The sequence below is a fragment of the Bombina bombina genome, chromosome 2 (genome assembly GCF_027579735.1).
Source record: "Bombina bombina isolate aBomBom1 chromosome 2, aBomBom1.pri, whole genome shotgun sequence".
NCBI lineage: Eukaryota > Metazoa > Chordata > Amphibia > Anura > Bombinatoridae > Bombina > Bombina bombina.
The window spans coordinates 33,916,672-33,939,607 of NC_069500.1; the positions used below are offsets into that span (position 1 = coordinate 33,916,672).

Genomic DNA, 22,936 nt, shown 5'->3' on the forward strand with positions numbered 1-22,936 from the left:
CTATATAATTATATATGCCTGTAGCTGACCCCCAGTAGTGCATCAATGCTCCTGTAACAAAGGATGGATACCTATATAATTATATATGCCTCTATCTGACCCCCAGTAGTGCATCAATGCTCCTGTAACAAAGGATGGGTACCTATAGAATTATATATGCCTGTACCTATATAATTATATATGCCTGTAGCTGACCCCCAGTAGTGCATCAGTGCTCCTGTAACAAAGGATGGGTACCTATAGAATTATATATGCCTGTACCTATATAATTATATATGCCTGTAGCTGACCCCCAGTAGTGCATCAATGCTCCTGTAACAAAGGATAAATACCTATATAATTATATATGCCTCTAGCTGACCCCCAGTAGTGCATCAATGCTCCTGTAACAAAGGATGGATACCTATATAATTATATATGCCTCTAACTGGCCCCCAGTAGTGCATCAATGCTCCTGTAACAAAGGATAAATACCTATATAATTATATAATGCCTGTACCTATATAATTATATATGCCTCTAGCTGACTCCCAGTAGTGCATCAATGCTCCTGTAACAAAGGATAAATACCTATATAATTATATATGCCTCTAGCTGACCCCCAGTAGTGCATCAATGCTCCTGTAACAAAGGATAAATACCTGTATAATTATATAATGCCTGTACCTATATAATTATATATGCCTCTAGCCGACTCCCAGTAGTGCATCAATGCTCCTGTAACAAAGGATGGACACCTATATAATTATATATGCCTCTAGCTGACCCCCAGTAGTGCATCAATGCTCCTGTAACAAAGGATGGATACCTATATAATTGTATATGCCTCTAGCTGACCCCAGTAGTGCATCAATGCTCCTGTAACAAAGGATGGACACCTATATAATTATATATGCCTCTAGCTGACTCCCAGTAGTGCATCAATGCTCCTGTAACAAAGGATGGATACCTATATAATTATATATGCCTGTAGCTGACCCCCAGTAGTGCATCAGGGCTCCTGTAACAAAGGATGGGTACCTATAGAATTATATATGCCTGTACCTATATAATTATATATGCCTGTAGCTGACTCCCAGTAGTGCATCAATGCTCCTGTAACAAAGGATGGATACCTATATAATTATATATGCCTGTAGCTGACTCCCAGTAGTGCATCAATGCTCCTGTAACAAAGGATAAATACCTATATAATTATATAATGCCTGTACCTATATAATTATATATGCATGTACCTATATAATTATATATGCCTCTAGCTGGCCCCCAGTAGTGCATCAATGCTCCTGTAACAAAGGATGGATACCTATATAATGATATATGCCTGTACCTATATAATGATATATGCCTGTACCTATATAATGATATATGCCTGTACCTATATAATTACATGTGCCTGTACCTATATAATTATATATGCCTGTACCTATATAATGATATATGCCTGTACCTATATAATTAAGCAAATGGGATGATTAAAAAAAAATGTAAGATTGTATTTTGGGTCTCATGTCTCTTTAATTTTAGAGTTTGATGTCACTTAAAGATAGAAAAAGTAGTTGGAGCTGACATACAAACATCTGTTCATAAACAAATTAATCAACTAAAAAATAGGCTCAGGAAGAAAAAGACCCTTGGGGTAGCACTCATGGAGACAGAACCTGAAAGGGTTTAGTGAAATCATTTTGCAAATACATAAATGTATATCTATAACTGGTTCATTATATAAACCGTAGGTCTGACCGCTCTATGTATAGACACAAGACAAGCGTTACACACTGTACATCAAGTTGCTTAATGGAATCTGCCCTATACTCTAGCAGTTGATCATTTGGGCTTCACATATATTATTATATTTTTTTGAAATTGAATGTTTTTTTTTTCTCTCTCCATTTTACAGCAGTGCGCATGCGCACTGAATGCAAGTCGTCTGTAGAAATTCTGGACCCGGGCCGCATGCACATGCGCGGTGTGTCTTATGCCCATAGAATTTCTCAACCCTTTGCCTCTACTTAAACAGCTGGTTTTGCGAGGTTGGGCCTCTTGCGCATGGGCACTGAGTGCCACAGACCACCAACAGCTGATGTCACGTCACCCAAAGTAACGCGGGTCCGGAATTTTTAAACGTCGAGACAAAACTTAGAATACCGGCTCACAGAGGCAGTAGCTTTATAGGATAAATAGATTTCCCCAAACAAGTTTCTTATGGAAATGAAAATGCTGCATATTTCAAATTGACCAGTTACATCTATTTAGCTTCACAATTAAATAAAACCTTCTACACCACCACTAATTGACCTAGTGCATTATCAAATATTAAATAATATCAAATTATGTCCTGTTCACCGCAACTCCCTGATTGTAATAGCGGCTCCCTGATGGCAGCAAATGGAATGCAATCTCCCTGAAACTCCAAGTACCATGATCCAATGTGGCCCAAATCCGGAAAAGTGTTTCTTTAAGGAATGCCTTTAATTGCTGGGACGTTATAGAACCCTCAAAGCATTCATCAGTAACCAAAAAGCCCCCACTGATTTTAATGAAATAAAACACAAATACTACCTTATTTACTGCACGTAATTAAACTTCATATTCTAAAATATTTAAGCATTCAACAAGCGTACGGTCACTGGAAAATAGGTTTATTGTATGTGGTTGTGCAATAAAGCTACTTTTTTATGTGACTTTAGTGGGAAGCTACTTTAAAGGGACATGAAACCTAAAATGTTTCTTTAATTATTCAGATAGATAATACAATTTTAAACAACTTTTTAAGTTACTTCTATTATCTAATTTGTTTTATTCTCTTGGTATCATTTGTTGAAGGAGTAGCAAATGCACTAATGGTTTCTAACTGAACACCTGGGGGACGCAATGGCAATCAGTATATATATATATATATATATATATATATATATATATATATGCAGCAACCAATCAGCAGCTAGACCCTAGGTTCTTTGCTTCTCCTGAGCTTTCCTAGATAAACCTTTCAGCAAAGGATAACAAGAGAAGGAAGCAAATTAAACAATAGAAGTAAATTGAAAAGTTGTTTAAAATTGTATTCTCTATCTGAATAATGAAAGAAACATTTGGGGTTTCATGTCCCTTTAAAGGGACAGTCTACCATAGAATTGTTATTGTTTTAAAAGATAGAAAATCCCTTTATTGCCCATTCCCCAGTTTTGCATAACCAACACAGTTATATTAATATACTTTTTACCTCTGTGATTATCTTGTATCTAGGAACCTTCTTCCAGCCCCCTGATCACATGACTGTGACTGTTTATTATCTATTGTCCTGCAGTTAGCATTGTATTGTGCTAAATCTTAAATAACCCCCTGTGCCTGTACACAGTGTTATCTATATGGCCCATGTGTACTTTCTGTCTCTTTGTGTTGAAAATAAATGTAAAAAGCATGTGATAAGAGGCAGCCCTCAAAGGCTTAGAAATTAGCATATGGGTCTACCTATGTTTAGTTTAAACTAAGAATACCAAGAGAAAAAAGCAAATTTGATGATAAAAGTAAATTGGAAAGTTGATTAAAATTAAAAGTCCTATCTGAATAATGAAAGTTTAATTTATACTAGACTGTCCCTTTAATGATGTCTCTATCTTATTTAGGGTTTCAAGGAGTCCAATATATAACTGTGAGTGGGGGGGGGGTGGCGGCGCAGTAGCGGGGGAAGCCACCTCCCTGAAATGAGTTTCTGCAGGTTGGGATGTCTGCACATATGTAATTTTAACACCAGGAGTGTCTAAAGATGGACAAGGCAGGTGATTGGCAGCTATGTGCATATGCCATTCCTGATTAGTTAACCGCCCATACTGGTCTGCAGTGCTAATGCTTTGCAACTCACAGCATGATTGTAAAGGGACACTCAAGTCAAAATTAAACTGTCATGATTCAGATAGAAAAGCAATTTTAAACAACTTTCCAATGTACTTCCATTAACAAAATGTGCACAGTCTTTTTATATTTACACTTTTTGAGTCACCAGCTCCTACTGAGCATGTGCAAGAATTCACAGAATATACGTTTATACATTTGTGATTGGCTGATGGCTGTCACATGATACAGGAGGAGACTGGAGTGGAAATAGACATAACTGAAATTTGTCAGAAAAAAAAAAAAATCTACTATTCATTTAAAGTTTACTGTAAGTGCCATTGCATCATCTTGTCATTGTGTATTTGTTAAATATGCAAATCTACTGTATTTACTGGTCCTAAGTGCTTTGTATGTGAGGAGGGGGGGATGCGGTTGGGGGCGTCTATGAGCAATTTCTTATGGTCTGTGAATGTGTTTGTTCAGGAGGTTGGGACATTTCTGGCTATGGCGTAGATATTCTTTATTTCACTTTGTGCAAACAGTGTACAGAATACAGCAAGACGGACAGCATGACAGAGCTCCGAAATGCAGGGCAGTTACACAATCTGGTTATGTAGATTTATCTTTTTAACATTAAACTCCTCTTACTTCTGTATAAAAATTGTGCTTCTCCCACGCTCCCTTGAGAGACCAAAAAAACAAAACAATATCTATATTTTGTAATCTTCAAATGCTGCAAATCAATTGTCTTGTTTAAGACATTTTGAAAGTTACAGATTTCACTCTCTAGAGTAAAGCAATTAGGTGTTGGGGGTACAGCAAGTCTTACATTAACACAAGAGTGTGTCCCTTTAAGGTCTGAAATCACTCCCTTGTGCAAGTAAAAGATGCTCAGATAACATACACTGCACAATTCTCTTAAGTTACATAACATTTATATGCCACAAATATCCGCATGTAAACATAAGAGTGTATAGCAACAGACCTAGGGGGTGAAGGGTTATTTATACCTGTGTTGCCACAAGCGGACCATGGAGGAAGTCATCTGGACTTGCAGTAAGAGCTGCAGATATAATTGGGGAACTTTTCTGGGAAGTTTTGAAACAGTAAACAAGACATATGTGGAATTGTGGCCGTTTGCCAAAGAGCTGCTCAGATTTGGGAGACCTGTTTCTAAGAAGGACAGAAAAGGCAGCCGCCCCCAGTGTGTAACCTAATGCCAGGAGCCCCTAATTGTACCCCAGGGATATGTCATCTCAGACCTTCAACCAGAGATCAGTATAAAGTACACCAACTCTGCATTCTTTATTCTGATGCAGCAGAGAAGGGTTAATTGCTGATCAGTGCTATCAAATGGACATTAAACGCCTTGAGATTTTTTATACAAAATCTTTAGTTATGTGTAATGTAACTGTGCAATATATTCTCATTATTTATTTTGCCCCCCTTTGCATGTAATTTAGCTCTAAATATTGAGCAATTTCTAATTCTCAGAACTTTAAATGCACCTGCTGACTTATCAAGTCTAACCCTGCTACATATACGTTGATTGTCTTTATCCGATAACTCCAAAACAATGCACTTTATGCGAACATAATGGCAGTGGTTAGCCTTGTTGTCTGTGGAGTAAAAATCAGATTGGCTCTTCCAAATAAAGAAAATGGTGGGTAGAGTTTGGCTATTGAAAACTAACAGGAGTAAGGAGGATGTTAATTTGTTTTTAATATACATATATACATACAACAATTCAGTACTCCTTTGCAGAAGTGTTTTAATAATGTTATTTTGTTGGTATACGTTGCATTATATTGTTCAGTTCATGGACATACCCACTGAAAACCCAACCCTTTTGAGCTTGTTTTTCTTATCTCCTACAGCACTTATGCAGTGTGAGTTTTGCAAGTGCCTGTGCAGTGGGGTTGGCACGTGCCTGTGCATGGGGTTTACTACAGGGGTCAGTATCTCCCCATATAATGCTTTGCAATAATGTGTCACACTGCAGTATGAATGTTTCATTATATGGTTTTATTATGGATTGTGTTTCACTATAGCCCTGTAGCACACAATTTGTCATTAATCATTTAAGTATAGTTTGTATTTTATCCATGTAAAGGGACAGTCTACCATAGAATTGTTATTGTTTTAAAAGATAGATAATCCCTTTATTACTCATTCCCCCAGTTTTGCATAACCAACAGTTATATTAATGTACTTTTTACCTCTGTGATTACCTTGTATCTAGGAACCTTCTTCCAGCCCCCTGATCACATGACTGTGACTGGTTATTATCTATTGTCTTAAATTTAGCATTGTTTTGTGCTAAATCTTAAATAACCCCCTGTGCCTAAACACAGTGTTATCTATATGGCCAGTGGCGTCACTAGGGGGGGGGGGGGGGGCGCACCCGGGTGACACCCTCCAGGGGGTGACACAAAAAATTTTTTTAAAAAAAATTAATTTTTTTTTTTTAAATTTTATTGAAATTCAAAGAAATACAATGTTGAGATGCATAGATTTTTTTTTATTAGAGGGGCTGGCATTTGTGAACATTGGTGGGACTGGAGAAGTTGTAGACACACATTTTTTTTGCCCCTTGAGTCAGTGCTGCAATTTCAACAAATAGTTTTCCCGGCTGCTTTTGCTTGTTTGTACTTTGCTTCTCCCCTGCCCAATTTCGCTATGAATGTTGTGGGCATGCCGTGGGGCTTGCAAAGTTGCGCTGCTAGCCTAAACCTGCCTGCCTATCTGTGCTCACTGCTCAGTGACATGTGGAGCAGTGGAGTCACTCACTGCTGTGCTGTCTCTCTAAACGGGAACTGGCAAATCATGAGGGGATGCCTGGCACCTGACCGCATGACTGTTTGACACTGTCTTTAAAGTGAAGGAGCCACGTATGATGCCCACCAGACCATTACGGTTACGGTACACTAAGTGCACACTGAACAGGTAGGAGGGCGGGCGGGGGTCTGGGGGTGGGCAGAGTGCAGAGGTGATTGGCCATAAGAAGCGGTAGGCACGCGGCCCGGGGCTGTGCACTGACAGGCTTGGAACAGAGTCAGAGAGCAGAATTTTCATAGTTTGCGCCTAAACCTTTTCTTTAGTGATTTATTTTTAGAGTGCTCTGTTTATCTTTCATTTGATGCTCTGCTGAGCCAGGGAGCAGCTCTAGGCATGAGCTTTATAATTAATGCAGTGCAGTTTACATATTTTGTAAGTGTGTGTCTGAGTTTTTGTGTGTGTGTGTGTCTCAGTGTTTTTGTGTGTGTGTTTTTGTGTGTGTGTTTTTGTGTGTGTGTCTGAGTGTGTTTCCGAGTATTTGTGTGTGCATCTGAGTATGTTTTAAGTGTGTCTGAGTGTTTGTATGTGTGTTTGCCTGTGTTTTTGTGTGTGTGTCTGAGTGTGTTTCTGAGTATGTTTTTAAGTGTGTCTGAGTGTTTGTATGTGTGTGTGCCTGTGTTTTTGTGTGTGTCTGCTTTCTGGGGGGGGGTGACACCATGACTTACCGCACCGGGTGACACCAACCCTAGTGACGCCACTGGTTTAAACTAAGAATACCAAGAGAAAAAAGCAAATTTGATGATAAAAGTAAATTGGAAAGTTGATTAAAATTAAAAGTCCTATCTGAATAATGAAAGTTTAATTTATACTAGACTGTCCCTTTAATATTCATCATTGTTCTCATGGGAATACATTGTCTGTAGACTGTTCATTTCTCCAAAGCATCCTTCCTGTATCAGGGTCAGTATAGAGCTGTATACATAAACTGAGTGTATATATTTACATATGTGGTTAGTAAAGCATCCTGTATCAGGGTCAGTATAGAGCTGTATACATAAACTGAGTGTATATATTTACATATGTGGTTAGTAAAGCATCCTGTATCAGGGTCAGTATAGAGCTGTATACATAAACTGAGTGTATATATTTACATATGTGGTTAGTAAAGCATAGTGTATCAGGGTCAGTATAGAGCTGTATACATAAACTGAGTGTATATATTTACATGTGTGGTTAGTAAAGCATCCTGTATCAGGGTCAGTATAGAGCTGTATACATAAACTGAGTGTATATATTTACATATGTGGTTAGTAAAGCATCCTGTATCAGGGTCAGTATAGAGCTGTATACATAAACTGAGTGTATATATTTACATATGTGGTTAGTAAAGCATCCTGTATCAGGGTCAGTATAGAGCTATATACATAAACTGAGTGTATATATTTACATATGTGGTTAGTAAAGGATCCTGTATCAGGGTCAGTATAGAGCTATATACATAAACTGAGTGTATATATTTACATGTGTGGTTAGTAAAGCATCCTGTATCAGGGTCAGTATAGAGCTGTATACATAAACTGAGTGTATATATTTACATGTGTGGTTAGTAAAGCATCTTGTATCAGGGTCAGTATAGAGCTGTATACATAAACTGAATTATATATTTACATATGTGGTTAGTAAAGCATCCTGTATCAGGGTCAGTATAGAGCTGTATACATAAACTGAGTGTATATATTTACATATGTGGTTAGTAAAGCATCCTGTATCAGGGTCAGTATAGAGCTCTATACATAAACTGAGTGTGTATATTTACATATGTGGTTAGTAAAGCATCCTGTATCAGGGTCAGTATAGAGCTGTATACATAAACTGAGTGTATATATTTAAATATGTGGTTAGTAAAGCATCCTGTATCAAGGTCAGTATAGAGCTATATACATAAACTGAATTATATATTTACATATGTGGTTAGTAAAGTATCCTGTATCAGGGTCAGTATAGAGCTGTATACATAAACTGAGTGTATATATTTAAATATGTGGTTAGTAAAGCATCCTGTATCAAGGTCAGTATAGAGCTGTATACATAAACTGAATTATATATTTACATATGTGGTTAGTAAAGCATCCTGTATCAGGGTCAGTATAGAGCTGTATACATAAAGTGAGTGTATATATTTACATATGTGGTTAGTAAAGCATCCTGTATCAGGGTCAGTATAGAGCTATATACATAAACTGAGTGTATATATTTACATATGTGGTTAGTAAATCATCCTGTATCAGGGTCAGTATAGAGCTATATACATAAACTGAGTGTATATATTTACATATGTGGTTAGTAAAGGATCCTGTATCAGGGTCAGTATAGAGCTATATACATAAACTGAGTGTATATATTTACATATGTGGTTAGTAAAGCATCCTGTATCAGGGTCAGTATAGAGCTGTATACATAAACTGAGTGTATATATTTACATATGTGGTTAGTAAAGCATCCTGTATCAGGGTCAGTATAGAGCTGTATACATAAACTGAGTGTATATATTTACATATGTGGTTAGTAAAGCATCCTGTATCAGGGTCAGTATAGAGCTGTATACATAAACTGAGTGTATAGATTTACATATGTGGTTAGTAAAGCATCCTGTATCAGGGTCAGTATAGAGCTGTATACATAAACTGAGTGTATATATTTACATATGTGGTTAGTAAAGCATCCTGTATCAGGGTCAGTATAGAGCTGTATACATAAACTGAGTGTATATATTTACATGTGTGGTTAGTAAAGCATCCTGTATCAGGGTCAGTATAGAGCTGTATACATAAACTGAATGATATATTTACATATGTGGTTAGTAAAGTATCCTGTATCAGGGTCAGTATAGAGCTGTATACATAAACTGAGTGTATATATTTACATATGTGGTTAGTAAAGCATCCTGTATCAGGGTAAGTATAGAGCTGTATACATAAACTGAGTGTATAGATTTACATGTGTGGTTAGTAAAGCATCCTGTATCAGGGTCAGTATAGAGCTATATACATAAACTGAGTGTATATATTTACATATGTGGTTAGTAAAGCATCCTGTATCAGGGTCAGTATAGAGCTGTATACATAAACTGAGTGTATATATTTACATATGTGGTTAGTAAAGCATCCTGTATCAGGGTAAGTATAGAGCTGTATACATAAACTGAATGATATATTTACATATGTGGTTAGTAAAGCATCCTGTATCAGGGTCAGTATAGAGCTATATACATAAACTTAGTGTATATATTTACATATGTGGTTAATAAAGCATCCTGTATCAGGGTCAGTATAGAGCTGTATACATAAACTGAGGGTATATATTTACATATGTGGTTAGTAAAGTATCCTGTATCAGGGTCAGTATAGAGCTGTATACATAAACTGAGTGTATATATTTACATGTGTGGTTAGTAAAGCATCCTGTATCAGGGTGAGTATAGAGCTGTATACATAAACTGAGTGTATATATTTACATATGTGGTTAGTAAAGCATAGTGTATCAGGGTCAGTATAGAGCTGTATACATAAACTGAGTGTATATATTTACATATGTGGTTAGTAAAGTTTATTGAATAAAAAACAAACACCAAATTAAGATGCATGCGCTTCACAGTAGCTTCTGCTAATGACCCAGTCAGGATCTGGTGTGTTCAGTTAAAGAGAGAAATTAGACTAGTTTGAGGGATAACTTAGTATTTAAAACTCACAATGATTCTTGCATCAAACACAAGAAAACAAATCCTATGGTGATGTTATATAGTATCTTTAACATACATTGTCACAGGTATTTAGTAGCAAACAAATTATTGCTCGTCTCAGCTAAAAAAAAAAGAAGCAAATTTTCATTTCTGTGGGAGTTGTCTTTGTCAGCCAGTGAGCTATAGATACCTAGGTATCAGCTGCTCTTCCACTTTAAATACCTTTTGCTTAAAGGATTACTTTCTGTTATAATTTTTAAGCTAAACAACTAACATATTAAAGTTAATAAACATTAATTAAAACCTACTGACCTATATTTTCTCCAAAACAAAGTTTCATAACGTTCTAAAAGTTATATCTTTTATTCGCCGATGATGTCACGTTATCCTGCCCACTATTTTCAGCACTGCATGTTCAAAATACTTAAACCAATAACTTTGTGTTTAAAGCGCCATTTTGAAACCTAGGTATTGTAAACGATTTGGTACAGAGCAAAGGATACCCACGGAGTGGGTTTGGAAAACAATTAAATTTGCAGACAAGATTTCTGATATACGGTAGAGTTATGTTAATGAAATGCTATTGATAAAAAGCGTATTTGGGGTAGTTAGTTAGTAACAGGCATAGAAAATATTTACTTACAGTGGCCCTTTAACCTGTTTCATGCAAAACTATTTTTAAATAAACTTTAACTGCTTCAGATACATGAGTGAATTGTTTGTGCAATGTCTCTTTAAATGGGGATCTAGCAGTTTATGAGTTAAATAGAGATCTGGGTGTTTCCCACACACATTACCAATTCACTTCTAGTGCTGATACTCCTGTGCACCAGCTTTCCCCAGTGATACATCAGACTTGTACAGGGCCTAGATTTGTAGAATAAAATGACAATGCACTAAATCTGGCTGGATTCTCAGTGGGGCTAATAATTTGTTACCTCTGGGAATCACTTACCTGGGAACTGTTAATGCATCAGAGATAGCTTTAAAAAGAAGCACAGAACAGTTTATGTTTCTTTCATGGAGTTGCTGTGCTAAACTCACAAACACAGACATCCTCCATTTTGTTACCTGTATGAACCAGTTCCCACAACAGCTCCAGGTGTTTGTACCCACTCAGCCTATCCCATGATCTCCACCCCTCTCCTCTTTCCCACATAACACAGTAGCCTGCACATGTAATGGGGACTTTGACTCCTTCCTATGCTCCCTTAGATGGGGGTACACCTGTAGCCAATGCAGATCAGAAGCTAGTCCTGCAGCCAACTCTCACACTCCTGGTTATCCTCCTCATCCCTTGTGTGGTTTTACTGTTTCTACTCAATTGCTTCTTGCTTTTCCACCGCCTCCCAGTCTTCAGTCAAAAGAAGAGGGAGAAACGGAGAGGAAGTGTGAGAAACAAGTATTCCTGTCTAAGGAACAATAAGACTGGTCAAGCTCAACCTGAGCAGAGCTATGGTACAACGTCTAGCAAGCCCCTATGTCAGGGCCGTTGTATGTCTGACAATGTCAACCAAGGCTTGGAGGCCACCATGGTCCTAGGAGAAGGTGTTAAAGAGCCAAGGTGTAGACCACACTCAAGAGACAGTTGCCACAAGATGGACCGTGGGAATCGTGACTCATGTTCTCCGTGCCCAGCTTGTGTTATGCCCATGCCTTGCTGCTCTTCTAGGAGATCCTGGCACCCACCAGCCTGTGTGAGACCCCCAGAAGGTGCAACATGCTGGAACCAAGGAAAAGATGATAAAGTGGTAGTACCTCATAGCTCAGGATCTTCCAGCGATATGGAGACTCGGCACAATGCTGTGCCCCCAAATACCCCAGCTGCTGCAATTCCCACATCGGTGAGTATAGAACAAAGGGTCTACCGCCTTTTTTACATAACATAAAGGTTCAACATTGAAATTTGATTTCACCTGGAGAGGGGCATAGATCAAAATTTACATTTCTAATCAAAACAAAAAAAATATACTTATTATATTCTGTAGAGATATATGCAATTGCCTTGGCTTGAACAAATACTATTATCTGCATTGTGGCCCCTGAGCCTTAAGTTGGACAATTCTAGAACAAATTCCCCTATTTTTAAGGGTAATACCAGTAATAATCCTTTTGCCCATGTACTGCTCTGAGGTTCTATGGCAGTGGTAGGCAACAGGTGGCCCCAACAGGCTTCTTTTGTGGCCCCCATACTACTATGGAGAAGAAAACATATGTTCTGTTTTAATTAACAAAAGACCGGCACCCCTTTAACACTCTCTCTCCCCTACACATATAATAGATTTAAAGGGACATAAAACCCAAACGTTTTTCATAATTCAGATAGAGCGTGCGATTTTACACAGCTTTCTAATTTACTTCTATTATCATATGTTATTTGTTCTCTTGGTATCTTTTTTTGTTGAAAAACAGGACTGTAAGCTCAGGAGTGTGCATGTGTCTGGAGCATTATATGGCAGCAGTTTTGCAAGAAAGTTATCCCTACACAAAAGCACTGCCCCCTTATTTCAGTTATTTTGACAGACTTGCATATTAGACAATCAGTACCGTCTCATAAATAACTCCACGGGAATGAGCACAATGGTATCTATATGGTACCCATGAACTAGCACTGTCTAGCTGTGAAAACTGTCAAAATGCACTAAGATAAGAGGCGGCCTTCAAGGGCTTATCAATTAGCATATGAGCCTAACCTAGGTTTAGCTTTCAAAAAAGAATACTAAGAGAACAAAGCAAATATGATTATAAAAGTAAATTCGAAAGTTGTTTAAAATGACATGCCCTATTTGAATCATGAAAGTTTCATTTTGACTAGACTGTCCCTTTAATGATGATACAATATCTTGATTAATACTGTTTATCCCAGGGCTGTCCAATCTAAGGCCCCAAGGACCACAATGCAGTTCTGCAGTGCTTTCCATATGCTCTTACAAGTTTTATAACTGTATTATAGTTATTTGAACCCTGGAGATATTTTGCAGATCAGCCCAAATAATTTAGGGGCAGCACATGTTAGTGTGATCTTCTAGTGAAGCATTTGGCTGTGTGATCCCTCACTACTCATTGTTACCCTGTAGGTTTATAGCCCTGTGTATATTCTATAACTTGTGCAAGCACTGCTAGATACCAGGCTAAATTATAGCTCAGCTGAATAGAAATATATTTTTATATTTTGGGTCCAGTTCAATTTTTAAAACTTGTTCTTCACCTTTTGAATGAAAATATCCGTTTGAAAAGGATGGATGCCAATGTCATACCCCCTCTATCATACTGCAACCTACTGTGCAAATCTGTGCTGGGGGGAAGCCCCACTGGTTATTTATGCAACAGTATTTTGTGTTTCTTATATATTCAGCATTTTCAGTCTGTGCTTTCAGAGGTTGATTACATCATGATCTAGACCAGTAAATACAGTAGGTTTGCATAATTAACAAACGCTGCCCTGATAATAAGACCATGCAATGGCACAGTCTAAGCTTCAATGGAGAAGTAGATTTGTTTTGTTTTTTCTGACAAGTTTCAAAGTTATGTCTATTTTATCATGTGACAGCCATCAGCCAATCACAAATGCATATACGTATTCTTGCACATGCTCCGTAGGAGCTGGTGACTCAAAAAGTGTAAATATAAAAAGCACATTTTGTTAAAGGGACACTGAACCCACATTTTTTCTTTTGTGATTCAGATAGAGCATGCAAACTTTGTAATTTACTCCTATTATCAAATTTTCTTCATTCTCTTGGTATTTTTATTTGGAAAGCAAGAATGTAAGTTTAGATGCCGGCCCATTTTTGGTGAACAACCTGGGTTGTCCTAGCTGATTTGACAGAACCAATAAACAAGTGCTGTCCGTGGTACTGAACCTAAAAATTGGCTGGCTCCTTGGCTCAGATGCCTACTTTTTCAAATAAAGATAGTAAGGGAACGAAGAAAAATTGATAATAGAAGTAAACTAGAAAGTTGCTTAAAATTGCATGCTCCATATGAATCGCAAAAGAAGAAATTGGGTTCAGTGTCCCTTTAATGGAAGTAAACTGGAAAGTTGTTTAAAATTGTTGCTCTATCTTAAAGGGACACTAAACCCACATTTTTTCTTTCATGATTCAGATAGAGCATGCAACTTTCTAATTTACTCCTATTATCAATTTTTCTTCGTTCTCTTACTATCCTTATTTAAAAAGCAGGGATGTGAGGCATAGGAACCGGCCCATTTTTGGTTGAGAACCTGGGTTTATGCTTACTTATTGGTGGGTAAATGTAAGCCTCCAATAAGCAAGCACTATCCATGGTGCTGAACCTAAAATGGGCTGGCTGCTAAGATTTACATTCCTGCTTTTAAAATAAAGATAGCAAGAGAACGAAGAAAAATTGATAATAGGAGTAAATTAGAAAGTTGCTTAAAATGTCATTCTCTATCTGAATCAAGAAAGAAAAAATGTGGGTTCAGTGTCCCTTTAATCATGAAAGTTTAGTTTTGACGTGAGTGTCCCTTTAAGTATAGATGAATACTGCTTTTCTGTTCTGTATTGTGATTTTTGTGCTTGTTTTTGTTTTGCATTCTGCTGTTCTGAAGTGAGATTTTCTTCTCTAAATCAGCACATTGCTTTGCTACAGTCAGACGTGTTTATGATCACTAAGTGCATATCAGGGGTTACTGGGTTATGCTATGATACAGTACATAGCACCACAAACCTTCATTTGCAGGTGCTCTACACAGAGGGAGAAGAAATAAATCAATCAACTTCCTCCCCATCATTTTATAAGCTCTTGGACTTGGCACCCCAGATGTTTTTAAACTACATTTCCCATGATGCTTTGGCACTCTGCTCTCTAGTTAAAGGGACATGAAACCCAAATATTTTATTTGATTCCTATAAAGAATAAAAATTTTAAAAGTTTCCGATTTTCTTCTATTATAAAATTTGCTTTGTTCTCATGTTATTCTTTGTTAAAATAGTGCTGCCATCTAGTTCTCTTGCTAATGTATAACATTGTTGCAAAACTGCTGCCATGTAGTACTGCACACACGTGCACACTCCTGAACTTACCTTCGAGCTTTTCAACAAAGTTTAACAAGAAAACAAAGAAAATGTCATAATAGAAGTAAAATAGAAAGTTCTTTAAAATTGTATGTTGTATCTGAATCATGATAGAAAAATGTGTGTTTTATGTCCCTTTTAAGCATCATGGGTAATTCCCTTTTAATACTTAAAGGGACATGAAACCCACATTTTATTCTTTCATAATTTAGAAAGAGCATGCAATTTTAAACAAATTTTTAATTTACTTCTTTTATCTAATTTGCTTCAGTCTCTTGATATACTCTGCTAAAAAGCATATCTAGATAGGCTCAGTAGCTGCTGATTGGTTGCTGCACATAGATGCCTCGTGTGATTGGCTCACCCATGTGCATTGCAATTTCTTCAACAAAGAATATCTAAAGAATGAAGCAAATTAGATAATAGATGTACATTGGAATGTTGTTTAAAATTGTATTCTCTATCTGAATCATGAAAGAAAACATTTGGGTTTAGTGTCCCTTTAACTTATTTGAAAGGGTTAAATGTAGGTGCACTTCTGAACTAGTTGCATAGGAGCAAAATTTGACTATGTTTTTAATTTCTGCAAGAATTAGACGCAGCGTAAAATAAAAGCAATTTGTATAAAAATTATCTAACAAAATAAATACAGCACAAGTGCTCTTATTTAAATCGCCCAGTAGCCACCCATGTTCAATGTATCGTCCAGTAAAGCCGCTTATCTCTGTCATTAAGAATCATGAATTCATGTACCATATAGTGTAATGTTTGTCACCTAAGTCGATAGGTACAGATATCAGGTGCAGTATTGCTGCCGGAGAGCTTCTAACCTGGATACAACCCCCCCCCCCCAGTGGCCATAACTGTACTGTAGATAATGCTATTAAAGGAACGTACATGGATGCATTTCAATTTTTAAATAAAAGCATTTTATGTAATTTACTTCCATTAGCAAAAACTCCTTCCGGTATAACTTATAACAGTTTTCAGCAGCATACGCACATATGCTATGAGGGCCTGTGCACCAGCGATCTTGTGGAGGTGTGTATTGTGTCTGTGAAGACTTCATTTGTGTCATATAAGCCACTGCTGACAATCTGAGGAGGTGTTTTGTTTGAATACTGGTGCACGGCCCTCAAAGCATATGTGTGTATCCTCCAGAAAAAAAACAGTCATAACTTTTATTGGAAGTATTTCTGCTAAAAGAAGTACATTGCAAAAATGTTTCTATTAAAAACAAATGCACCCACGCGCAAGTTTTGACCTTTCTATCCCTTTAAATTCACTCCATAGTCATGTCAGCCTTGTCTAGTAGCCCATGAGGTAACTTTATTATACAGTGCGTGGTTTTATGTGAAATGCACTTGGTTACAGCAAAGAGAGGCCCCTTACTAAGACGGCAATACAAATTAGGTTACAACCTACCTTTAATATTAATGCTGCACATCTCTGTTTCGGTGGCCACTGTTAGAGTATACAGAGAATATCTGTCTAGTATACAAACACAATTACATATTTCCTTTATATTTGTGTACAACTGTATATTATATTGTTTGTGAAGCTGCCAGAAACCGGTACAAACTTTCCAACTGTCCTGATGTCCCAGGAGTCTGTCCCTAATGTATAAGCAGTCATGGGAATCAGACATGAGGTATTTATTGGTCATACATTTGTATATTGTGTGACACCTATGTCACCTGAGATCACATTTGGTGACCCAGCGAATATGAATCTCCTTGTGGCAACAGATTAGATGGAATAATAAGTAATATTTTGAGCATATTGTGTGCAAGTTACATGGGATAGAATTTGAGCGTCTCCAATACTTCAGTACCTGCTTACGTGATTGTTTTGTTGCAAAGTGTCCCTGGATTTTTGGCTAAAAGTAGCTTACATTCCTGCTTGTTCAAATAAAGATACAAAGAGAATGAAATAAAATTGATAATAGGAGTAAATTAGAAAGTTGCTTACAATTGCTGCTGTATCTGAATCATGCAAGAAACAAATTGGGTTTAATATCCCTTTAAATCTTGTGCTCAGCATCTAATACACCTGTTGTAGCCAGTTTTTCAGCACCGAACACAAGCAGTAACTACCCGATAATCAGTATCAAACTCAACACAGGGCCTTGGTGAAGAATTTTTGTTTTTAGAACCCCAGAGGTGGCTCAGTAGTAATTAATAGTAACAGGTAGGTAGATGGGTAAGATGCATCTTCAGAAATAAAAGGCTCCCTGCATTACGAGTGTACACATTCTGCACACACCTATGTATAGACTCGCTGCTATGAGCCCCCAGCACTTGGGGCAGTGGTGCCGCTGCACCAATGGTAGTTCTGCCTCTGCAGATAATGTATATGATATAACAATGGCTCAAGGCTTGATGAAACATGTCTTGCTTTGTGTAGAAATTGTGTTAGTCCCACACTCCCTAAACAGATAAAACGCAAATAACTGGTTTGGGCAATTTTCAGCATGGAAACCTAGGATACAGATTTTGCTTTTTGGCCTCTCTAGGGAGCGTGGGACAAAGCACATTTTTACACAAAACCAGAGATGTTTAATAAAGCACAGAGAGTCATACATGTACAGTATATAGGCAACATCTAGTACAAACACATTTGGTCTGAGATATTTTAGGTTGTTATATCCCCAGTAAAGATGCTTCTAGAATGAGTATGGGTTAACCCCTAGACAACCAAAGAACTACAATATGCATTGGTACACATGTGTCACTGTCAGCGTTACTGTGTACTTTGGTAGAAGTCAGCATCGCTCTCTGTAATATGGAATGTGTGATTGTTCTTTTCCTCTGGTCACTAAAGGGTTACTAGGGGGCACGTGCCCCTGCTATGTGTACAAGCAGCCGGGAATAGCAGGTGTTGCTGGGCAGGATCTGGGCTGCTTGTCAGGAATAGGATTTAAGGTGATAGGAAGGTCAGATCTGGAATAAAAATAAAAAAAGTGTTTGCTGGCCAGGACTAGAGTTGTACAGTGACCCAGTAGGTTTAAATTCACAGCTCCAACTCAGCTGGAACATTACTGCTGCTGTCCCTAATAAACAGGTCGTGTCGCACAACATTAAAGGGACATAAAACACAAAATTCATCATTCAGATAGAGCAGCTTTCCAATTGACCTCTATTAAATTTACTTCATTCTGTTATTTTTCTTAATTAAAGAGCATACTTAAATACACCCAGGAGCGTGCATGTGTCTTGAGCTGTAGGGCAAGATTCTACTGCCCTAAGCTGCTCAAAATGTTTAGCATTGAAAAAAAACATATTAGTACATATAATGCTCAGGGCATGTGCACACCCCTGAACTTATCGGGGTATGCTCTTCAAATAAGGATATCAAGAGAACAAAATAAACTTGAGAATAAAATTAAATTGGAGAGTTGTTTAAAATGTTATGCTTTGGATAATGAGTTCTATTTATAAGGCACAATTTATGTCTAATGGGTTTGAACTTGGTGCGATTTTCTTGGTTATATAACTCCTGTTTAAAGGAAAACGCCATAAATATATTATATTTATACTGTTATACATTAGTAACTAAACTGCACCAAAAAATGTAACCCCTTAGTGACCTGACTGTTTGGGACCAGGGCTATTTTTACATTTCTGCTGTGTTGGTGTTTAGCAGTAATTTTCCTCTTACTCATTTACTGTACCCACACATATTATATACCGTTTTTCTTGCCATTAAATGGACTTTCTAAAGATACCATTATTTTCATCATATCTTACCATTTACTATAAAACAAATATATAAAATATGATGAAAAAAACACTTTTTTCTAACTTTGACCCCCAAAATTGCACATCTACAACCACCAAAAAAAACACCCATGCTAAAGTTTTGTCCTGAGTTTAGAAATACCCAATGTTTACATGTTCTTTGCTTTTCTTGCAAGTTATAGGGCAATAAGTACAAGTAGCACTTTGCTATTTCCAAACCATTCCCCCCCCCCCCCCCACCAAATTTTTTTTGCGCTAGTTACATTGTAACACTGATATCTGTCAGGAATCCCTGAATAACCCTTTACATGTATATATATTTTTTTTTTTTTTAGTGGACAACCCAAAATATTGATCTAGGCCCATTTTGGTATATTTCATGCCACCATTTCACCACCAAATGTAATCAAATAAAAAAATAAATTGTTCACATTTTATCAATTTTAGGTTTCTCACTGAAATTATTTACAAACAGCTTGTGCAATTATGGCACAAATGGTTGTAAATGCTTCTCTGGGATCCCCTTTGTTCAGAAATAGCAGACATACAGGGAGTGCAGAATTATTAGGCAAATGAGTATTTTGACCAAATCATCCTCTTTATGCATGTTGTCTTACTCCAAGCTGTATAGGCTCGAAAGCCTACTACCAATTAAGCATATTAGGTGATGTGCATCTCTGTAATGAGAAGGGGTGTGGTCTAATGACATCAACACCCTATATTAGGTGTGCATAATTATTAGGCAACTTCCTTTCCTTTGGCAAAATGGGTCAAAAGAAGGACTTGATAGGCTCAGAAAAGTAAAAAATAGTGAGATATCTTGCAGAGGGATGCAGCACTCTTAAAATTGCAAAGCTTCTGAAGCGTGATCATCGAACAATCAAGCGTTTCATTCAAAATAGTCAACAGGGTCGCAAGAAGCGTGGGGAAAAACCAAGGCGCAAAATAACTGCCCATGAACTGAGAAAAGTCAAGCGTGCAGCTGCCAAGATGCCACTTGCCACCAGTTTGGCCATATTTCAGAGCTGCAACATCACTGGAGTGCCCAAAAGCACAAGGTGTGCAATACTCAGAGACATGGCCAAGGTAAGAGGCTGAAAGACGACCACCACTGAACAAGACACACAAGCTGAAACGTCAAGACTGGGCCAAGAAATATCTCAAGACTGATTTTTCTAATGTTTTATGGTCTGATGAAATGAGAGTGAGTCTTGATGGGCCAGATGGATGGGCCCGTGGCTGGATTGGTAAAGGGCAGAGAGCTCCAGTCCGACTCAGATGCCAACAAGGTGGAGGTGGAGTACTGGTTTGGGCTGGTATCATCAAAGATGAGCTTGTGGGGCCTTTTCGGCTTGAGGATGGAGTCAAGCTCAACTCCCAGTCCTACTGCCAGTTTCTGGAAGACACCTTCTTCAAGCAGTGGTACAGGAAGAAGTCTGCATCCTTCAAGAAAAACATGATTTTCATGCAGGACAATGCTCCATCACACGCGTCCAAGTACTCCACAGCGTGGCTGGCAAGAAAGGGTATAAAAGAAGAAAATCTAATGACATGGCCTCCTTGTTCACCTGATCTGAACCCCATTGAGAACCTGTGGTCCATCATCAAATGTGAGATTTACAAGGAGGGAAAACAGTACACCTCTCTGAACAGTGTCTGGGAGGCTGTGGTTGCTGCTGCATGCAATGTTGATGGTGAACAGATCAAAACACTGACAGAATCCATGGATGGCAGGCTTTTGAGTGTCCTTGCAAAGAAAGGTGGCTATATTGGTCACTGATTTGTTTTTGTTTTGTTTTTGAATGTCAGAAATGTATATTTGTGAATGTTGAGATGTTATATTGGTTTCACTGGTAAAAATAAATAATTGAAATGGGTATATATTTGTTTTTTGTTAAGTTGCCTAATAATTGTGCACAGTAATAGTCACCTGCACACACAGATATCCCCCTAAAATAGCTATAACTAAAAACAAACTAAAAACTACTTCCAAAACTATTCAGCTTTGATATTATTGAGTTTTTTGGGTTCATTGAGAACATGGTTGTTGTTCAATAATAAAATTAATCCTCAAAAATACAACTTGCCTAATAATTCTGCACTCCCTGTATATGGCTTTGGTACTTAGAAGGCCACTAAATGCGCTGCGCACCACACTTGTATTATGCCCAGTAGTTAAGGGGTTAATTGGGTAGCTTGTAGGGTTAATTTTAACTTTAACTTTCAAACGGCTCTCTTCCTTCCCCCACCTCACAATTGTCACCGCTATCTAAAGTACTGGCAGAAAGTCTGCCAGTACTAAAATAAAAGGCTTTTTTTTTTTTTTTTTTTGCTCCAACCTCCCTGATTCTCTCCCCCCCCCCCCCCAAAACAACAGCTCGCTAACCCTCCCCCTCTACCTATTTGGTGCCATCTTGGGTACTGGCTAAAAAATATATATATTTTTTTAATCACTAAATATCAATTTTCTGTAGTGTAGCTGCCCTCTCAATTACCTACCCTCCCAGATCCCTTTCCCAACATTTTATTTCCCCCCTCTCCCTCCTTCCGTTACACTTTGCCGGTGTTCTACAGAGTGGCTCTCTCTGCATCAGTGACTAAAAAAGGGTATTGCAGGATTCCTCAATATCGAGGCATCAATGCAATACCCTGAAAGTGACTGGAAGCGATCGCTATCGCTTACAGTGATTGAAACCCCTGCGGACATCCTTGGTCGTTAACGACCGTTTTTTGTTAAGGGGTTAACTTTTCATGAGGAGTTACATTTTTAGTTGATTGTTCCTTTAAAATGTGCTGTAAAGTCTGATTTAAATGTTCACGAATTAGAGCTAAACTGTAATGCTTTATAAAACTGCTCTCTATCAAGTGTGCACGTGTCATTACTACTCTATAGCAGCAGTGTTGTGCAGCAATAGTTGTAACAATATTATACATTTTGCACATTCCTGAGCCTATCTACATATGCTTTTAAAAAAAACAGATACAAATAAAACAAAAGTCAATTTGATGAAGGCGTAAACTGGACTTTTTTTAAATTTTTTTTTTTTTTTAAGTTGCATGCTGTGTCTGAATCATGAATGTTTCTTTCATTATTCAGATAAAGCAGAGAATTACAATTTTAAAGAGCCTTCCACTTTACTTCTATTATCTAATTTGCTTAGTTTTCTTTGTATCTTTTGCTGAAAATAATACCTAGGTAGGCTCAGGAGTTGGAAGTTAGCTGCTGATTGGTGACTGCATGTATAGGGAGCAACAACAACCGTGGATACGCGGCAGAGGCTTCCGCAAGTAAGGACTAATTGGGACATCAGTATTCTCTAATATCTCCATTTTCCTAGATAGGATGTTATTCCCAATGTTTAAAACACAAAAATCTTTTTTGAAAGATATTGGGGATTTTTAGAGAAAATTTAAAAAAAGTTGAGATACAGGAAAATTATATTCTGTTCTCTTTTGATGTGGTAAATCTCTATACTTCCATTCCCCACGAGACACGATTGTCTATTGTGGGAGATTTTCTGAAAAAGAGTAGAAAATATAGTTTGCAACAAGGTGATTTTTATTTTAATGACCTACTTAGGTTAGTACTATATTGTAAATATTTACTATGGGTAAAAAATGCATTAATAGGGTCTATCCTAACCATATAATTGCACAGACTATGGACGAAGTGGCCCATAGTTATGTAACAGGTAGTTTTTCAAAAAAGGATAAGAAGGTGGAAAGACTGATTTTTTTTTTTTTCTCAACAGAGTTTAGTAGCAATAGTGATGACATCTATAGGATCATTAACCCCTTAAGGACCA

The 22,936-nt window shown here is 37.5% G+C and overlaps 1 protein-coding gene across 1 annotated transcript in view; it reads left to right on the forward strand.

Annotated features, from left to right (window-relative positions):
- The first annotated feature begins 11,532 nt into the window (after window positions 1-11,532).
- LOC128646851 (protein huluwa-like) overlaps window positions 11,533-22,936 on the forward strand; it is a 51,322-nt gene continuing 39,918 nt past the window's right edge. Inside the window, exon 1 of the mRNA XM_053699652.1 lies at window positions 11,533-12,195. Within this exon, the coding sequence (XP_053555627.1) occupies window positions 11,533-12,195 (663 nt within the window). The remainder of the gene's footprint in view (window positions 12,196-22,936) is intronic.